Here is a 22,433-nt window from a genome sequence, read left to right on the forward strand (position 1 = left end):
TATGGGGTAATAAATCTCCTAAAATTGCCTTAAGAAAGCTTCAACTAGATAAGAACTCAGGTGGCTGGTCACTACTGAACACTGAAGCATACTCTATTGCATGTCTCTCTAAAGTAGCTTTGGATTGGCTGACTCAAATGGTTCATTTTGCTTTATTGGAAATAGAATCAGAAATGGTAAAACCTCATACCTTGCAAGTAATATTACATATAAAACCACATAAACTCCCAAAGCCACTTCAAAATTTACAAATCTTTAAAGAGCAGGTTGTTGCTTGGAGTAAGATGTGTACTCGCTGTTTAATTAATCCTAGTGTTTCACATTATTTACCTATTTTGGCAACCCAAATTTAACACCTATCTTACAAGACTACCCTTTAGCTCTTTGGAAGAATAAAGGATTAGAGTATGTACACCAATTTATAGATTTAGTTAACCGAAAAGTGAAAACTTTTCAACAATTAAAAAAGGAATTTCCAAATCTCGAACCTAAATTATTTTGGCTTTCTTACAGGTCCGACACTTCTGTTGAAATTAATTAATGTTAATACTATTAACAGGGGAATGGCAGGTATTGATAGGCCTAATTAATATTTAACATGACAGGGAATTATAAAATTTCTTATTTATTTGCTAATCTAACCAAAGAAAATAATATAAAAAAAATCTGATCTCGGCTTTCAACTAATTGGGTAAAAAACAGATCTAAAATGAGACCTCTCCCTACTCTCATCAAAAAAAAGTGAAAAATGATACTGCTTTAATGGATACGAATGGAGTCTCAATTAAAATTATTACACCAAGCATGTATGACCTCCCGTCGGTTAAAAAAATGGTCTAAAACTAAGGATATAGGGTGTGTAAAATGCAGTTGCCAGACGCTAACTTCATTCGCTGCATATATAACCGCCCCAAAATAAGACAATTCTGGGCCAAATTACAGTTTTTATGAGTAAATTTGTAAGGAAGAAATTCAATTTTCTATTTACGATATCATATTTCTCTGTAATGGGAAACTATGGGGATCCAGAACTAAGTTACTTAATTTAAGTATAATCCTTGGGTCACAATCTAATTTGTATGACCTGGAAAAATATAAAACCTCCCACTTTAAGCATGGTTATTAATTCCTTGAAAGATTAATTAATTTTGGAACAATACAGCCCCATGTAGCTCTGGAGAGACATTTGTTGCTAAAACTCTATCCAAATGGGAGTGCTTTATCAAATACCTACCACTAGCAGAATTAAACCAAATGCTCTCCCCATTCAGATCATCTAAACTTTTAGAGCAATGGGAGATAGATAATCTCTAGAGATATTTGCTAGGGGCGGTCATGGTGGTGGGTGGGGTGGGGGGTCCTTTTCTTTTTTCTTTTCTCTCCAGGATGAAGTTAAGGCTATATACTGGACTTCTTTTCCTGCTTTCTTTTTTTATTTTTTTATTATGTTATTTTATAATGTATTATACTTGATTCAAATACCCCTGGGACACTTTTTTGTGTTTAAATTATTGTTATAATAGATGTTGTCCTGTGTGATGAAAATGCTTTTTGCTTTAAATGTATTATGTAATTGGAAAATAAACAAAAATATAAAAAAATATATATTTGGTGTTTTATAATAATTGATTTCAATAAAAACCTTTTTTCCACTTTCTAAACATTTGAAAGGTTTCTTCCCTTGTGAATCCTTTCATGGTTTTTCAGATTACTCATATGTGTAAAACTTTTTCCACACTCTGTACATGTGAAAGGCTTTTCTCCTGTGTGAATCCTTTCATGAGTTTCCAGACTACTATTTTCTTTAAAACTTTTTCCACACTCTGTACATGTGAAAGGCTTTTCTCCTGTGTGAATCCTTTCATGAGTTTTCAGATTACTCTTTACTGTAAAACATTTTCCACACTCTGTACATGTGAAAGGCTTTTCTCCTGAGTGAGTCCTTTCATGAGTTTTCAGACAATACATTCGTGTAAAACTTTTTCCGCACTCTGTACATGTGAAAGGCTTTTCTCCTGAGTGAGTCCTTTCATGAGTTTTCAGACAATACATTTGTGTAAAACTTTTTCCACACTCTGTACATGTGAAAGGCTTTTCTCCTGTGTGAATCCTTTCATGAGTTTTCAGACTACACTTTACTGTAAAACATTTTCCACACTCTGTACATGTGAAAGGCTTGTCTCCTGTGTGAATCCTTTTGTGACTTTTCAGATGACTCTTTTCTGTAAAACATGTTCCACACTCTGTACATGGGAAAGGTTTTTCTCCTGTGTGAATCAATTCATGACGTTTCAGATGACTCCTTTCTGTAAAACTTTTTCCACACTCTGTACATGTGAAAGGCTTTTCTCCTGTGTGACTCCTTTCATGAGTTTCCAGACTACTCTTTTCTGTAAAACTTTTTCCACTCTCTGTACATGTGAAAGGCTTTTCTCCTGTGTGAATCTTTTCATGCTTTTTCAGATTAAACTTTTCTGTAAAACTTTTTCCACACTCTGTACATGTGAAAGGATTTTCCCCTGTGTGAATCCTTTCATGACTTTTCAGATGACCCTTTTCTGTAAAACTTTTCCCACACTCTGTACATGTGAAAGGCTTTTCCCCTGTGTGAATCCTTTCATGACGTTTCAGATGACTCCTTTCTGTAAAACTTTTTCCACACTCTGTACATGTGAAAGGCTTTTCTCCTGTGTGACTCCTTTCATGAGTTTCCAGACTACTCTTTTCTGTAAAACTTTTTCCACACTCTGTACATGTGAAAGGCTTTTCCCCTGTGTGAATCTTTTCATGCTTTTTCAGATTAAACTTTTCTGCAAAACTTTTTCCACACTCTGTACATGTGAAAGGCTTTTCCCCTGTGTGACTCCTTTCATGAGTTTTCAGACTACTCTTTACTGTAAAACATTTTCCACACTCTGTACATGTGAAAGGCTTTTCCCCTGTGTGAATCCTTTCATGAGTTTTCAGACTACTCTTTACTGTAAAACTTTTTCCACACTCTATACATGTGAAAGGCTTTTCTCCTGTGTGAATCTTTTCATGCTTTTTCAGATGCCTCTTTTCTGTAAAACATGTTCCACACTCTGTACATGGGAAAGGTTTTTCTCCTGTGTGAATCCTTTCATGACGTTTCAGATGACTCTTTTCTGTAAAACTTTTTCCACACTCTGTACATGTGAAAGGCTTTTCTCCTGTGTGAATCCTTTCATGAGTTTTCAGATAACTCTTTTCTGCAAAACTTTTTCCACACTCTGTACATGTGAAAGGCTTTTCTCCTGTGTGAATCCTTTCATGAGTTTTCAGATAACTCTTTTCTGCAAAACTTTTTCCACATTCTGTACATGTGAAAGGCTTTTCTCCTGAGTGAGTCCTTTCATGAGTTTTCAGACAATACATTCGTGTAAAACTTTTTCCACACTCTGTACATGTGAAAGGCTTTTCTCCTGAGTGAATCTTTTTATGAGTTTTCAGATGATCCATTTGTGTAAAACATTTGCCGCACTCAGTACATGTGTATGGTTTCTCACCTGTGTGAATTTTGTGGTGTTCTAGTAAATTAGACTTCCATCTAAAGCTTTTCTCACTTTCTGTAGATTTGAAAGGTTTCTCCTTTGTATGAATCATTTGGCTAGACTGTAGACTTTTCCCTTCTTTAATATGTTTTGAAAACTCAGTAAATGTGTGTGGTTTATCCTCTGAAATAATAATTCCACTAGATAAGTCATAAATGTTGTCCTCTTGTTTGATGACTAAATTACTCTCTGTACATAATGATTGCTTCGAAGTTCCTGCCAATTCACCATCTTCTTTAAATATCTGCTGTGCTATCCCCAATGTTTGTGAATAGCCATTGGTGTCTGAGACTATTGGAGTTTGTGGTATCATTCTGAGGCTTCCTGGAGTAAAGGATGGAAATGAACTATTCATGTGTTTGTCTACATAAAAATAAATTTAATAAAGAAAAATAAGAATGTTTATTATTTATAATATAATCCATCTCAATAAAAACATTTTGTTATACTCAAAAATGTCTTCTGTTTTGTATTTTTAAATCTATTTACCTGTAAATCACAAATTAAAAAAGGATGACATAGAATGTAAACATTACTACATCATAGTAACCTAAATTACTGATTACTGATGAAAACAAGTTATAGGGCCGCATTAAACAAGATGCGTGTGGATAATGTTCTCAGCCAGGGAACAAGTACACAAGCAACTGCACATACAGCCGTGTCCGGCTCATGCACAACTAGTTGGGTGAGAACATGATGCATTAATCATCACAGACTAATCATCATTGTGAGATGTTTTGAGAGAGTAAGAAGCAGTGACCTTATGATAATCTTTAGCTTTCGGCTGTGGTTGTTCTATTTCTATAAACAGCCAAAAACTTTATTAGTTTAATAATACTTACTGTAAAATTAAGCACACAAATCAGCGGTGGTTCTAAGGTGGGGAACACTGGGGAAGTTGTGGGTGTTCCACACATGGGAACAAGATAGGCATAAGTGCAATTATGGGTGTTCCATGAGCGAGGTCAGGGCAGGGGAAAATGGAGTTGCCGGTGTTCTAAGTAATGAACCAGGTCAAGGGGTAAGGTTAGGCAGTTGTTGGACATGATCTGTCTAAAAGGACAGAGGGAGTAGTATTTTTTACCCTCCTCCTCAGCCCAATGGGGGTTGCTCCTTCTTTATAACGTCACTGACACAAATGTACTTAAAGACGCAGATATAAATATAATAGTTTATATTTGTTTAATGAGTGATCTAATTTATTTTCCAAGTAATTAAAGTCAGCATATCTATTTTATTCACCTAACACATATGAGTTCATGCTGATAACAGGTTCCAATGTCTGTGCTCAGGAAGAAGGTTCCCTTATTCACTCCAGTTACATCAATACCTGATATCTCTCAGTGCTCTGGCCGTGTCTGTAAAAAGTATATTAAATGGTTTAGACAGATAATAATAAATAATGGTTCTGATTAACTGTACGTATGGTATAATTAAAGGCACACATAACAATTCATGTGATAAAGATCAGCTGTTTGGGTTATTACATATGTGCTATTGATTCAGCACAAGCATTTAGTACAGTTAGCTCTGTGGGTGTTATAATTGCCCCTTAAATATGAATCTCCCCAGATCTATACAACATAATGGTAGTAAATCTATTAAAGTGGGGCCATATCACAACTTTACAAATATATTAAAATCTTTGTTTTCTATCATTTATATGAACCAATATTTTCTCCTGAAAGAAATGTTAAATATCAGTTGTTTAAAATTAAATTAAAGTTAAATTGGATACTGCAGTATTAGTATTGTACTTCCTACTAATTTTCACTGTCAGACATTTTGTCATGTGCTCCACCCCCCAGTCCTTTAACTTCTCTTGTCAATACTGAGTTTACTTAAATCACACTGCAATGGGGTGTGGGAGAAATAGGCACTAAAATGTTCATTTCAATTGTTATCTTGGAAAGAGTTAAGAAAATAAAGAATGTGTGTTTACATAGAGAGATAATATAATGAGATGTTCTTTTGGTAAATTTAGTCCATTTAAAAGAAACATAAAATATAGAATTACAAAACCACGGATGCATAATAAAAATACAATGCAATAAAACTTACTATGATTTTTAAAAGAGCAACAGATTTTATTCTGATAAATGTAGTTCTGCCCCTGTACCATGTGACAGCTATCAGCCAATAACAGACTCATATCTTTATAAAATTTGAACTCCTGCATATGCTAAGTAGGAGCTGGTGCCTTATAACAGGTCATTAACCCTTTCAGTGCTAACGACGGCTCTGAGCCATCGCAGAGTTTCTCACTCAGGTGCTAACATTGGCACAAAGCCATTGCTAGCACTCTCCCACCTTGAGGGAGATCTGGGGGCTCCCACCCACATCTACCCCGGCGATCAGGCTTGTATAGTGACAGGCATCACCAAGGCTTCACGTTTTGCGCTGTGACGTCACATGCAATAATGTGATGACGTCACTGTGCAACTTTATTAAAAATAGACAATGACAAGAATAGTGAAAGGAGGCATGCTGCTTAGAAGCCTGTAACTCAGGCATCTAAGCAGCTACAGAACCCCAAGACCCAACAGTGTAAGTCGTGGGGGTCTGAAAGAAAATAAACAAAAATATTTAAAAAAATAATAATAAAAAAAACCTTAGATCAGCTTAGCACCCAGGTGGGAAAGTGCTTAGCACTCAAAGGGTTAAAAAGGCTGTGTAGAATTTGATAATGAAAATAAATTACAAACAGTATAAAGTGTATGGCAAATTTCACCTTTAGGTTTATTTTTTATGTAAAATAACTGTTTGCTGTTTTATACACCGGTAAAACAAGTCATTAGAAACACATTAAAGGGACAGCAAAGTCACAATTAAACTTTTATGATTCAAATTTAAATATTTTTCCAATTTTCTTCTATTATCAAATCTGCTTTATTCCCTTGGGGACCTTTGTGACAAAGCAAATAATGCACTATGGTGCGCTAGCTGCTGATTAGTGACACATACAAGCCTCTTGTCATTGGCTCACCTTATGTGCTCAGCTAGCTCCCAGTTGTGCATTGCAGCTGCTTCAATAAAGGATATCTAGAGAATAAAGCAAATATCATAATAGAAGTCAGTTGGAAAGTTGTTGAAAATGTTGTGTTCTATTTAAATGATGAAAAACATTTGGAGTTTCTTGTTATTTCACGGGAAAACCAAATTTACAGGACACTGTCCCTTTAAGTCTGTGATCATGTGACAAACAGCAGCAGCTGAAGGTGCAGAATACACTTACTAAGGTCTTTACTAACAACAAGAATCAGTCACAGATCAGTGGGATAAACGTTCTGATGATAAACAGGTGCAGCTAATAGAAATAAGAAATGTATTATAAAATAACCTCATTAGAAATAAAATAATATGCAGATCACAAGATATTTATAATTAGATCAGTATATGTGATGAGACTGATACAACAGGGCCATAAGCTGAGTGATATTTATTACTGGAGCAAATAGCAGCTTCAGACTAATATTAAATGTGAATGGTTTATCTGGGCTCTACAAGTTAATTATAAAACCTATAGGGAAATAATAAGAATAGGAGTGGACCAGGCGCCAACTAACGGAGGCTAGGTGAGGTAGTTTGAAATACAACAATTTATTACATTCATTATACAGAAATTCCTTAATCAATAAAATATATAAAAATCATGGATCCATGACAGTTTAAAACAATGTGCTTATACAACTAATAAAAGACAATGTTCAAACACAAATGACAGTGTATTTGCAGAGAATTTCAATTCTGACAGTACAATTGCAGATAATATATTAAAAAATGTTGAATATAAATGTCTTAAGATAAAACTCTGTTGGAGTCCGGTAGGCTTGAATCAGTACTGGAAAAATGTGATCTTAAAAATACATCCAATTAGTTCCTAAATTAAGTGTTGTATCCAAATGAAGAAAAAATGAAGAAAAAATGTGATTTATGTGACCCAAAACAATGGCTTCAAGAAACTTGTCCCAAAAATAAGTGCAATTTTACAAATCAAGTTGATCCAGCCTATATTCAAAAGATAGTGGAAAAATATAGTAAAAAAAATCTTGAAAAACAGTGGACAAATCCAAAAGTATGTCAGTGAATCCAAAAACCAAAAATATATATAAAAATGGATAAAATAGTCAATAGTAATCTTTCAACAAAGGTGTGTAGAGAACAATAAAAACAAAAAATCAAAAATAGAAATTCAAAAGTAGATAAACCAGTGGTGTTCACTATGTGCCAATAACTCTTTATCCGGCAAAGGAAATGTTGAGACTAGTAGTCTCCTGGATTTAGAGAGTTTATTCACCAACGAAGTGTATAAAAAATATATCCTGTGGAAAGAAAAATAAATCCAATGTGTAGTACATAAAACAATAATGGACTTCTATGAAATCAGGCTTACCAATGCTGGTCTACGCGTTTCGGCCCTGCTAGGCCTTTATCAAGACTGATTTCTAGTAATCACTGATCGCCTTTTATACCAACTGACCGGATGTGTTGATTGTAAACTAACTTCCGGTTTTGTTGTGTTTATACTGTTATTATATAAAGAATCATGTTTTTTATAATATACATTCTACAATCTTGTAGATACACAATTTGTATTTATATAATGAGTACAAACTGTTCGCTAAATAGTAGTAGTCTATTAAATATCTCATAATAGCCTCCGTATTATGGTGATGTCACTTCCGGTCGGACAATGTTGCCGCATATCTCGGCACTTTGTAGATTAATTAATGGATTAAGTTATACCTATAGATGTGAGTTTGCTAATAGCTACATAGTTTGTTTGAGGTACTTATATTTATGTGTCCGATTTCGCTAGTATTCACTAGGTTTTTGGCTTGACAATGTGTGCCGATATTCGGCCAATCACATTGGACTATGTGCCGATATTCGACCAATCCCATTGGTCGTGACGTCACCTCTGGCCGCACTAGTTGTAGGTTCTCAACGGGGTGTGTGTTATGTGCAATATGGGCTATAATGCCCCCCCAAACCATCAACAAATAGGCTACTCATAGCAAGTTAGAGGGACATATCCTCTGTTATTGTGAAATAACTGAAACCTAAGATTATGTAGTCGCTACAGAATTTTTTCCCAAAAAGCACCATATGCTACACAAATTGGAAAATATTGCGCTATTTCATCACTTTATTCATTGTTGAACTCTCCAATATTAACAAATTATGTTAGTACTTGGTATTCTATTTTGATACATATTAAGTATCAGGTCTATTTTTATAGACAGTTTTGTAAGAATAAGATGTCGGCTCAAATTAAGAATCCATTCGAATATCTATTTTAATTCACTTTTTCACTCCAAGATTATCTATCTAGAATATAAATAAAGGTCAGTACTTAGCTAAACACTTAACAATTCGGATATATATATATATTTTTTGAATAGACTCGATCCTGTAGGTAATTCCTATTGAAAAAGCTCCCATCTCCTCTTCTCGAAGTAAAGAGCAAGCATAATACACAACTCCGTTAATAATTCACAAGAAAGCTCCCATCTCCTCTCTACCAATCAAAAAGCAAACATAACACACACCCCGTTGAGAACCTACAACTAGTGCGGCCAGAGGTGACGTCACGACCAATGGGATTGGTCGAATATCGGCACATAGTCCAATGTGATTGGCCGAATATCGGCACACTTTGTCAAGCCAAAAACCTAGTGAATACTAGCGAAATCGGACACATAAATATAAGTACCTCAAACAAACTATGTAGCTATTAGCAAACTCACATCTATAGGTATAACTTAATCCATTAATTAATCTACAAAGTGCCGAGATATGCGGCAACATTGTCCGACCGGAAGTGACGTCACCATAATACGGAGGCTATTATGATATATTTAATAGACTACTACTATTTAGCGAACAGTTTGTACTCATTATATAAATACAAATTGTGTATCTACAAGATTGTAGAATGTATATTATAAAGAACATGATTCTTTTTATAATAACATTATAAACACAACGAAACCGGAAGTTAGTTTACAATCAACACATCCGGTCAGTTGGTATAAAAGGCTATCAGTGATTACTAGAAATCAGTCTTGATAAAGGCCTAGCAGGGCCGAAACGCGTAGACCAGCATTGGTAAGCCTGATTTCATTGAAGTCCATTATTGTTTTATGCACTACACATTGGATTTATTTTTCTTTCCACAGGATATATTTTTTATACACTTCGTTGGTGAATAAACTCTCTAAATCCCAGGAGACTACTAGTCTCAACATTTCCTTTGCCGGATAAAGAGTTATTGGCACATAGTGAACACCACTGGTTTATCTACTTTTGAATTTCTATTTTTGATTTTTTGTTTTTATTGTTCTCTACACACCTTTGTTGAAAGATTACTATTGACTATTTTATCCATTTTTATATATATTTTTGGTTTTTGGATTCACTGACATACTTTTGGATTTGTCCACTGTTTTTCACGATTTTTTTACTATATTTTTCCACTATCTTTTGAATATAGTTACAAATATAGTCTATATCTGGGAGGATAGAGACTAGAAGAATGCACTTAAGTAGCACTTGAGTTCCTAAAAGTGATATGATGTTTGTATAAGATTTAAACACTCACTAGTAGTCAATGGGTTGAAAAGAAAATTAAAACATAACTTTTATTAACTGAACATCAAATAAAACATATGAAGTGTGCGTGTGTGCATTTTAAAAACACATAGCAGCTTTGAAATTATAAGTGGCTCTTAAGTATCAAAGAAATTAGTTGTTTAGGACTAGATTTGTAGGTGGATTATATAGATACTGGTTGGTGTAAGTCTATCTAACTGATAGTATTTGATAACACTATATACAATAAGAAAACTATCAGTTTCCCTACTGGAGTTGTTACTGTATCTGATAGGGTAATCCTGTGTTGAAGATGGATACAAAATTTGTATCAGTAAAGGATACTAGTAACGGAGGTACTACAGTATGTTTGCACCTTCCATTATCATAGTGAATGGATTTCTAAATTGAGCTTAGTATTTTTAAATTATTACTCCTATTATACCAGGTTGTATTATTGATATATGTATAAAGCAACAGCATATATTTAATCAATACTCCATTTTTTAATTCACAAATATATTACGCTGGCTCTAATAGCTGGAATTTGTATATATCAGTGTATACTGTGTAATTAACCTGTTGTTATAACAGGAGTTTTTTAAGTGTAAATGGCTCAAATTTATGTCTGATATGTACAGGTGCTTGGTGTACTTTTAACACAATTGCTCTTGAGAATTTCGAGTTTGTGTTTACAATGATAGGGGTGTTAATGTTTCACCAATTTTAATACTTATGTAATTTGTACTTTGTGGCAAAAGTTGTTTGGCTTTTTCTATCACTTAAACTGTCTAGTCAACTGGCAGAATTCCAGTATCTTGCCTTTGAAATCTGCAGCATTTACTGAACAAAAAACAGTGTTTTAAATACTTGTGTAGATATATTGAGGTTATTATATTCTAGGTATCCAATATTTTTTTTGTATCGATAATTAGGTACTAGTTGCTAAAGTGCAAACTTAAATAGCTAGTTTAAACATTTAACCATAGTTTTTGACAGTATCAAGAAATTGTTTTATCTCTAGTTTCTTATATATCAACCGTTGTAAGCAATTATTAATGGTGGTTTTAGAGACGTTTAAAGTGTATATTATTGTATTATCAAAAAGACGTTTGCTGCTACAAGTACCAGCATCTAGCTTCTATGCTTTTGAATATCGATAGAACATTGTTCAATATATGTTTAGCCTGCCACACTAACTGACTAGCAGTTCTTACTTTAAATATTGTTAAATAATTTATCAACACCACTCCTTGCTACCTTAAGGTGTCACCGTATATATATTTTAGATGTATCATTTAAATTTATATAAGGAAGGAAGGAGTAGTGACGGCGGTTAGCGGATATGGTTTTTGTAATATCTGCTTATAAAGTGCCTTTTAAAGTTTGCCACTGGTACTTTCGGAACAGTGCCCAGAGTCAAGTATTAATCTAGTCCTTGTTGGCCACTTTAGTAATAGAGTAATTAAAGGTAGCTATGCCATTAAAAAGAACGACGGGTTATTTAACTGATACCCATCCCTAACATGTTTCGCCGATAGCGTTTCGGCTTTTTCAAAGGTGACGCGCGCCGGCGTCTTAGGGTATTTGAATGCGTGGACAAAAACCCATTGGCTGCCTTTAAACCAATCTTGGCCCTCTGAACGTCTGGAGGGGCGTAGTTAGAGTATGATTGACATTAGTTGTGTCGATAGCATTATTCTGTGTTTACTGATGTGAATTAGTTCAATACAAGGCGGAAGGTTCATGGCATTGTAATGTCATGATATAAACTGTGCATAAACTGAGTTTATTACTATGTATGAATGTCATGGATAGATTTAAATCATGATCGTATGTGCCTATCCGATATTGCAAGAGAAGTGTGTTACTTTTCTATCTGTATGGAAAGTATATTATTCGGTATATATTAGATGTTGTTCTTCTTTCAAGGGTTATATATCCTTAATAATATGAGTAAAAGTTATAAATACATGTTCTCCTTTGAGTAACTACTATTGCATTTTTCGGACTTCATGTGTACTGAAGGTTTTTAGTATATACTTTTTATTAAAGGTATATACATGTTACCTATTTACATAGTGACCCTTGTATACTCGGGGCATGACTTGGACTTGTAAATAATGTTTTACTATACTTGAGGGGAAATTATAATGTCAATGCTGTATGTATATTATTATAACTCAGACACTCCACTTGTAATTGTCTCATCTTAACTTGAAGGAGGGGAAGGGGTTGTTGACCCTTGATGTTAGATGGATGTCAGTTGTGATGAGGGGGGGGGGAAGGGGGGGGAAGGAAAGGGGAAAAGGAGGGGGAAAAGGGAAGAGGGTTTGAGTGTTGGGAAAATGTGAGATTTATCAATTGAATGAACCAAAAAGACAAACAACAGACCAACAAACCACCCAAAAGGAATCCGAGCCCTTTCTCTCTAATACGGATGAGAAATTAAGAATTATAAATCTATCTAATAGGGTTCTAACCCCTCTTCACATTAACGTTTTATCAAAGGGCCTATCTTTCTGTCCACATAACAATCTGGACAAATTTGAGGTAATCAAAGACGTACAATTGTTTTTACGCAAACTTCTTCTAAAAAGACATTTCACTAACAAAGAACCAGACATTCCATCGGTTGACTGGACTGAAGACGAATTGGAATCTTTACAAATATTAAATGATCTCAATTCAGAACAAGAAGAACATGAAAGACCGAATTGGCGAAAAACGTTAAAAAACAAATCGAAATACGTTCCCCCTAACAACACATGTCCCAATATTGAAGTCTTTAATCAAATTGTATGTCAAAGTATCAACAAATTAGATATTACCTCCAAACAACAAAATCTATCGAAAAAGGAAAGGGATACTTTGACTGAAATGGAATCCTGGAATGATGTCATAATTCGCAATGCTGACAAAGGCGGCAATATTGTAATAGGGCCCATAGAAATGTATCTGGATGAGGCCAAACTTCAACTAAAGAATAAAATCTGCTATAAAGAACTATGGAGTAACCCAACAGGAGATTTCCATATGCAATACAACAAATTAATTGACTCAGCCTTCAAGAATGGCTTAATCAACACTAAGGAAAAGAAGTATCTGACTATAACACATCCCAAAGTCGCAACTTTTTACTTAATTCCTAAAGTTCACAAAAATAGCCAAAAACCACCTGGCAGACCCATCGTCTCTGGTAATGAGAACTTAACGGAAAAAGCGAGTCAATATGTAGATTTAAGATTAAGACCATTTTTAACACAACTATCATCATATGTAAAAGATACCATGGAAGTGCTACAAATAAAAACAGGACATCAACATCTCGAAAAACACCTGGTTAGTCTCCTGTGACGTGGAATCACTGTATACCAGCATTGACCATCAACTTGGATTGAATGCCATCCGATACTTTCTCAATATGTCTTCTGATGAAAGTCCAGATCATAACCAATTCACACTTAACCTACTCAAATTTGTACTAACTAAAAATTATTTTCTTTTCAACAATAAGTTCTACCTCCAAACGCAAGGTACTGCCATGGGCACGGCCTGTGCCCCTACCTATGCAAATTTATTTTTGGGGTGGTGGGAACAAACTGTGGTATTTAGTGATATTAATGACGACTATGCAGATAAGATCCCTGTATGGATTCGATACATAGACGACATTCTATTCTTATGGGAAGGCACCGAAGAAGACCTTGAAATCTTTCTATCAAGACTTAATCAGAACAATCTGAACATCAAATTAACCCACCACAAAAGTCAGACAAATATCTCTTTTTTGGATTTAATGATCTGTAAAGAAGAAGATGGCTCCCTAAGCACAGACTTGTATCGAAAAGAAACAGCTACCAACAACGTCCTATTTTGCCACCAGTGCCCATGCACCCAATACTACAAAATCGCTACCAGTCGGTGAATTTTTGAGACTAAGGAGAAACTGCTCACAAGAATTCACTTTCAAAAGGAGAGCTGCAGAATTGGAAAAACGTTTACTTCTAAGGCGCTACAGCAAGAGATCTATTCGCAAAGCCAAAACAAGAGCATTAAAAACAAATAGATCCGAATTATTAAAAACAAAAAATAAAAAAGGTGATAATAAAACCAGATTGGTACTAACTTATAACCAACAAACACAGCAAGTTGTGAACATAATTAACAACAACTGGCACATACTACAAGCGGACCCCTATTTAAAGGATCTAATAGGAGAAAGGGTTCAACTTAGCTATCGCAGAAATAGAAACCTAAAGGAAATGCTGAGCCCCAGTCATTTCGTACAAAAAAACAACCAAACCAGACCACCAGAAAGAGGTTCATTTTTATGTGGAAATTGCTCATCATGTGGCAACATGATCAAAAAGAAATCCATCACCGATAGATTTGGGAAACTACACCAAATCAAAAGCTACATCAATTGCAATTCTAGTGGAGTAATTTATGTACTTCAATGTAAATGTCCCAGAGTGTACATTGGTATGACTACTAGGACAGTGCACACCCGATTGATGGAACATTTACGAAATATACGTAATGCCCCGAAAGATCTGTCTAAAGACAAAAAAATAACGTCCGTAGCTTCACATTTCTTCAAACACCACCAATCCAAAACTTCTGAATTAAAATGCTTTGGAATCCAGAGGGTATCCTTAGGGTTAAGAGGGGGCGACTTAGAGACAGCGCTACTCAAGGCAGAAGCAAAATGGATATATTTAATGGACAGTGTATACCCAAAAGGCATGAACGAACAGAATAACTATTCGATGTTTATATAAGGAAAATTAATGTCAATGACTTGTAAAACAAGTTTCTCCACCTCCATGTAAACCAGTATCTACAAACTGATATGATATACGAGATATCTCAACCAATCCCTGAAGGATGGTGTCATTATTTCTCTTCAACTACACGTGTGCAATCACATTAACATGTAATTATTATCACATTACTCGTAACCTCACACTTAGCTTTATTAAAAAAAAATTTTATATATATTTTATTTGCATTCTATTTTTTCCCTCACTTTCGATTTTTTCAAAAAAGTGTCCCAAATATTCACAATTAGAAATACAACATAAACATCACTTGATTTAATGTACGTCCAATAAGTTTCTACTTAACCCCATATGCAGAGCACAACTAGATGTCAATTCCATATGCAGAGCACAACCTGATGTTAATCCCTCACACAGGTAACACGTGATTATATATATTTTTCCCTCAATCTGAATTCACATCTAGTATTAGATATCTTCACACATATTTGAATATCCCCCCAGGCTGAGTGCATCTCATTCACTCACCAAAGGATCACTTGCATTCTTCATGCAGAAATCACACTATTTATTTTATTTTATCTTCCCCATTCAATTGATAAATCTCACATTTTCCCAACACTCAAACCCTCTTCCCTTTTCCCCCTCCTTTTCCCCTTTCCTCCCCCCCCCTTCCCCCCCCCCCCTCCCCTCATCACAACTGACATCCATCTAACATCAAGGGTCAACAACCCCTTCCCCTCCTTCAAGTTAAGATGAGACAATTACAAGTGGAGTGTCTGAGTTATAATAATATACATACAGCATTGACATTATAATTTCCCCTCAAGTATAGTAAAACATTATTTACAAGTCCAAGTCATGCCCCGAGTATACAAGGGTCACTATGTAAATAGGTAACATGTATATACCTTTAATAAAAAGTATATACTAAAACCTTCAGTACACATGAAGTCCGAAAAATGCAATAGTAGTTACTCAAAGGAGAACATGTATTTATAACTTTTACTCATATTATTAAGGATATATAACCCTTGAAAGAAGAACAACATCTAATATATACCGAATAATATACTTTCCATACAGATAGAAAAGTAACACACTTCTCTTGCAATATCGGATAGGCACATACGATCATGATTTAAATCTATCCATGACATTCATACATAGTAATAAACTCAGTTTATGCACAGTTTATATCATGACATTACAATGCCATGAACCTTCCGCCTTGTATTGAACTAATTCACATCAGTAAACACAGAATAATGCTATCGACACAACTAATGTCAATCATACTCTAACTACGCCCCTCCAGACGTTCAGAGGGCCAAGATTGGTTTAAAGGCAGCCAATGGGTTTTTGTCCACGCATTCAAATACCCTAAGACGCCGGCGCGCGTCACCTTTGAAAAAGCCGAAACGCTATCGGCGAAACATGTTAGGGATGGGTATCAGTTAAATAACCTGTCGTTCTTTTTAATGGCATAGCTACCTTTAATTACTCTATTACTAAAGTGGCCAACAAGGACTAGATTAATACTTGACTCTGGGCACTGTTCCGAAAGTACCAGTGGCAAACTTTAAAGGCACTTTATAAGCAGATATTACAAAAACCATATCCGCTAACCGCCGTCACTACTCCTTCCTTCCTTATATAAATTTAAATGATACATCTAAAATATATATACGGTGACACCTTAAGGTAGCAAGGAGTGGTGTTGATAAATTATTTAACAATATTTAAAGTAAGAACTGCTAGTCAGTTAGTGTGGCAGGCTAAACATATATTGAACAATGTTCTATCGATATTCAAAAGCATAGAAGCTAGATGCTGGTACTTGTAGCAGCAAACGTCTTTTTGATAATACAATAATATACACTTTAAACGTCTCTAAACCACCATTAATAATTGCTTACAACGGTTGATATATAAGAAACTAGAGATAAAACAATTTCTTGATACTGTCAAAAACTATGGTTAAATGTTTAAACTAGCTATTTAAGTTTGCACTTTAGCAACTAGTACCTAATTATCGATACAAAAAAAATATTGGATACCTAGAATATAATAACCTCAATATATCTACACAAGTATTTAAAACACTGGTTTTTGTTCAGTAAATGCTGCAGATTTCAAAGGCAAGATACTGGAATTCTGCCAGTTGACTAGACAGTTTAAGTGATAGAAAAAGCCAAACAACTTTTGCCACAAAGTACAAATTACATAAGTATTAAAATTGGTGAAACATTAACACCCCTATCATTGTAAACACAAACTCGAAATTCTCAAGAGCAATTGTGTTAAAAGTACACCAAGCACCTGTACATATCAGACATAAATTTGAGCCATTTACACTTAAAAAACTCCTGTTATAACAACAGGTTAATTACACAGTATACACTGATATATACAAATTCCAGCTATTAGAGCCAGCGTAATATATTCGTGAATGAAAAAATGGAGTATTGATTAAATATATGCTGTTGCTTTATACATATATCAATAATACAACCTGGTATAATAGGAGTAATAATTTAAAAATACTAAGCTCAATTTAGAAATCCATTCACTATGATAATGGAAGGTGCAAACATACTGTAGTACCTCCGTTACTAGTATCCTTTACTGATACAAATTTTGTATCCATCTTCAACACAGGATTACCCTATCAGATACAGTAACAACTCCAGTAGGGAAACTGATAGTATTGGATAACACTATATACAATAAGAAAACTATCAGTTAGATAGACTTACACCAACCAGTATCTATATAATCCACCTACAAATCTAGTCCTAAACAACTAATTTCTTTGATACTTAAGAGCCACTTATAATTTCAAAGCTGCTATGTGTTTTTAAAATGCACACACGCACACTTCATATGTTTTATTTGATGTTCAGTTAATAAAAGTTATGTTTTAATTTTCTTTTCAACCCATTGACTACTAGTGAGTGTTTAAATCTTATACAAACATCATATCACTTTTAGGAACTCAAGTGCTACTTAAGTGCATTCTTCTAGTCTCTATCCTCCCAGATATAGACTATATTTGTAACTAGTAACGTTCCATGCACAAGCACTCAAGCTCATTAAGGCACATATGCACATATTGAATAAAAATACAGAGATTTAATAAATTGATATTGATAATTAAAATACAAGTTGATTACTAATAATTCAAACACATTCTCTGTATATATTTAACTACCAAATTGAGCGTTCCTACTCTACTAGTGTAGTGCTTTAGCTACTTTCTATCTAATCTTTTGAATATAGGCTGGATCAACTTGATTTGTAAAATTGCACTTATTTTTGGGACAAGTTTCTTGAAGCCATTGTTTTGGGTCACATAAATCACATTTTTTCTTCATTTTTTCTTCATTTGGATACAACACTTAATTTAGGAACTAATTGGATGTATTTTTAAGATCACATTTTTCCAGTACTGATTCAAGCCTACCGGACTCCAACAGAGTTTTATCTTAAGACATTTATATTCAACATTTTTTAATATATTATCTGCAATTGTACTGTCAGAATTGAAATTCTCTGCAAATACACTGTCATTTGTGTTTGAACATTGTCTTTTATTAGTTGTATAAGCACATTCTTTTAAACTGTCATGGATCCATGATTTTCATATATTTTATTGATTAAGGAATTTCTGTATAATGAATGTAATAAATTGTTGTATTTCAAACTACCTCACCTAGCCTCCGTTAGTTGGCGCCTGGTCCACTCCTATTCTTATTATTGTAACTTATTGGTGATAGCTAGGGATCACCTTTTCCAGGCTCATAGGTGTTCACTGGCGCTTAGGTAACCATTCTATCACAAACCTATAGGGAAATACAGGATTCTAATTGGCTGATACTTAAGAATCTGTTGCTCATTGGATAACAGGAACAACCCCTTCAAATGTATTATTGTATAGACCTCCTCAAGCTTGAAAATATGGTTTGGTTCTGCTACAAACTGCTGTAAATCATTATGTATTAAATTAGCCTTTTAATGAAATAACTAAACGTTAAATTCATTAACACAGCATGAAAAATATAGAAAACAAATTAAATAAGTACAGTTGAGTTTTGTTTATATAAACTCAGTTTCTTATATGAAGTGAAATATTTTATCTTTATCATAACAAAATACAGAACAATATTTTCTCATCATTATATAAAACACAACAGTGTGAGGCTGCTAACAAAGATTTATGTCAGGTTTTGCACATTACCGTTTAGCAGAAGCTCTGTAAGTATGAAGTCTCTCTGGTTCCTCCTGTGATATCACTGAGTGTTACACAGATATTTATACTAATGTGGGAGTGTCACCTTTCTCTGTGTGACTCACATGAGTACAACTTGTCAGTTGGGAGACAATGAGAAGGTCACACCTAGCCTTTTGTTCTCATATAGATGTCTATTGTCCCCTCTGGTGTCACCTGAATACAGAGTCCCTGCCTCCCCCTCAGGGTGTGATTATCATATGGATAAGTAAGGAGGAAACAAACTGTTTATTTAAATGTGAGAGATTTTTCTGTTGTGTCCTAAAATATCTCAGGATACAGCATTATATTATGATTTTATTGATTGAAATTGTTATTCTAACATAATTTAGTTGCAAACAGACATATAATATTAACATGTTATTAGATAATACAGTATGTGATACAATGCTGAGTATTTCAATATTAATCAAACAACCCTTTTATTGTTTGTTTACTAACTGTACAGTTTCTTTTTCTAATCTCTAGCATACATTATATTTCTTAAATATACTGTGTGTATGTATGTGTGTGCGTATATATATATATATATATATATATATATATATATGAATATAATTTCCCAAATATCAGCACTCACTTTTCCCTTGATCAATGTGTGGGGTGCAATCCAGATAATATCCAAAATAAAGCCCAAGAGATGCACTCGCCGTGATTTTTTCACAGGAGTCTGAAGACGGGGGTCACTACCCGAAAATGTTAACTCACTTTTAATACATTTTCTGTAACATGGCGATTGCAGCTCTTGGGCTTTATTTTTAATATATATATATATATGTATATATATATATATATATATATATACACACACACACATATATATATATATATATATATACATATACACTGTACCCACACATATTATATACCCTTTTTCTTGCCATTAAATGGACTTTCTAAGGATATCATTATTTTCATCATATCCTATAATTTACTATAATCTTTTTAATAAACTATGATGAAAAAAAAATCACTTTTTTCTAACTTTGACCACCAAAATCCGTTACACATCTACAAACACCAAAAAAAACACCCACGCTAAATTGTTTCTAAATTTAAAAATAACCAATGTTTACATGTTCTTTGCTTTTTTTGCAAGTTATAGGGCAATAAATACAAGTAGCACTTTGCTATTTCCAAACCATTTTTTTCAGAATCAGCGATAGTTACATTGTAACACTGATATCTGTCAGGAATCCCTGAATATCCCTTCACATGCAGTAGACAACCCAAAATACTGATCTAGGCCCATTTTGGTATATTTCATGTCACCATTTCACCACCAAATGCGATCAAATAAAAATTGTTTTTAACTTTTTCACAAACTTTAGGTTTCTCACTGATATTATTTACAAACAGCTTGTGCAATAATAATTAAAAGGCCGCCAATTACAGCTGCGCACCACACTTATTCCCAGCAGTGAAGTGATTAATTAGGTAGATTGCAGTGGCGGCTCGTGGGTTATTTAAATGGGCTTTCACAATACATTACATTATCATATAATGGACCTGCAGGGATAACCATGTCTCTGCCAGCAGCCTGAGAGTATGAAAGCTGTTAAACACTCCAAAGGTTTGGAAAACAGCACACTTTTTCTTAGGCCTATGGGGCACGGAATAAAGGACCTGCCACATCCAAAAATACAGTCCAAGTAACAAAGGATATTCCAGCCTCCAATATTTAAAAATAACCTTTATTCTCTTACATGGGGTCCACAGCAATAGAACATACAACGTTTCAAGCCTTAAGTGTACATGATTAAGAGCCTATAGCAGGCTTGAAACATTGTATGTTCTATTGTGGAGGACCCATGTAAGAGAATGAAGGTTCTTTTTAAATATTGGAGGCTGGAATATCCTTTGTTACTTAGTGTGAAAGCTGTGCCAGCAATGCACTAGCCATGAAGTGCCTAATGATGGTGCAGTGTTAGGATTATTCTGTGAGTTCATATCTAGGACGTGTGGAGATCTATGTGCAGAAACACTAACACACAGACAGACACACACACAGACTCACAGACATAAACACAAAGACACACACAGGCATACACACATACAGACACTAACACACTGGCATACACACACATACAGACACACAGAGAGACACTAACACACAGTCACACACTAACACAGATAGACTAACACACACAGGCATACACACACATACACACTAACACATACAAAGACACTAACACACAGAGACACACACAGGCATACACAAAACAAAGACAGACACTAACACACACAGATACACACACATACAGACACACAGAGAAACTAACACACAGTCACACACTAACACAGACAGACTAACACACACAGGCATACACATACAAAGACACTAACACACACAGAGACACACAAAGGCATACACAAAACAAAGACAGACACTAACACACTGGCATACACACACATACAGACACACAGAGACACTAACACACAGTCACACACTAACACAGACAGACTAACACACACAGGCATACACATACAAAGACACTAACACACAGACAGACAAACACACAGACATTAACACAAAGACACACACAGGCATACACACACATACAGACACACAGAGAGACACTAACACACAGTCACACACTAACACAGACAGACTAACACACACAGGCATACATATACAAAGACACTAACACACACAGAGACACAGAAACAAAGACAGACACTAACACACACAGATACACATACATGCATACGCTCAGTCATACACACTAACACACAGGCATAGACAGACAGACACTAACACACACAGGCAGACACACACACAGAGACACTAACACACACAAAGACACTAACACACACAGGCATACACTAACACACACAGATACAGACACACACTAACACACACAGGCAAACTCACAAACAGACATTAACACACACAGGCATACAGACACAGAGAGACACTAACACACACAAAGACACTAACACACACAGGCATACACACAGAGACACACACAGGCATACAAACAAAGACACTAACATACACAGGCATACACGCACACACGCACACACACACACACAGTGCTTGTTTATTTTTGGGGTTGTAATAGCAGCTAAGTTTAGCATTATGCTTGGTGATTGTATGGACAGTTTGCTCACACAGTGCTACATACATCAGCAGCCTTCATAAGTTGAGTAGTGCACGAGAATGCTGGTGCACCAGCAACCAATCAA

At 34.8% G+C, this 22,433-nt stretch overlaps 1 protein-coding gene across 1 annotated transcript; it reads right to left on the minus strand.

Annotated features, from left to right (window-relative positions):
• Window positions 1-1,601: 1,601 nt before the first annotated feature.
• Window positions 1,602-4,934, minus strand: LOC128659895 (oocyte zinc finger protein XlCOF6-like). The gene is made up of 3 exons (XM_053713482.1): window positions 4,818-4,934; window positions 2,140-3,935; window positions 1,602-1,989 (listed from the first exon to the last, which is right to left on the minus strand). The coding sequence occupies exons 1-3, from the start codon at window positions 4,834-4,836 to the stop codon at window positions 1,657-1,659; spliced, it is 2,148 nt and encodes a 715-aa protein (XP_053569457.1). The 5' UTR covers window positions 4,837-4,934; the 3' UTR covers window positions 1,602-1,656.
• Between the last annotated feature and the right edge of the window lie 17,499 nt (window positions 4,935-22,433).

The sequence above is a fragment of the Bombina bombina genome, chromosome 5 (genome assembly GCF_027579735.1).
Source record: "Bombina bombina isolate aBomBom1 chromosome 5, aBomBom1.pri, whole genome shotgun sequence".
Lineage (NCBI taxonomy): Eukaryota > Metazoa > Chordata > Amphibia > Anura > Bombinatoridae > Bombina > Bombina bombina.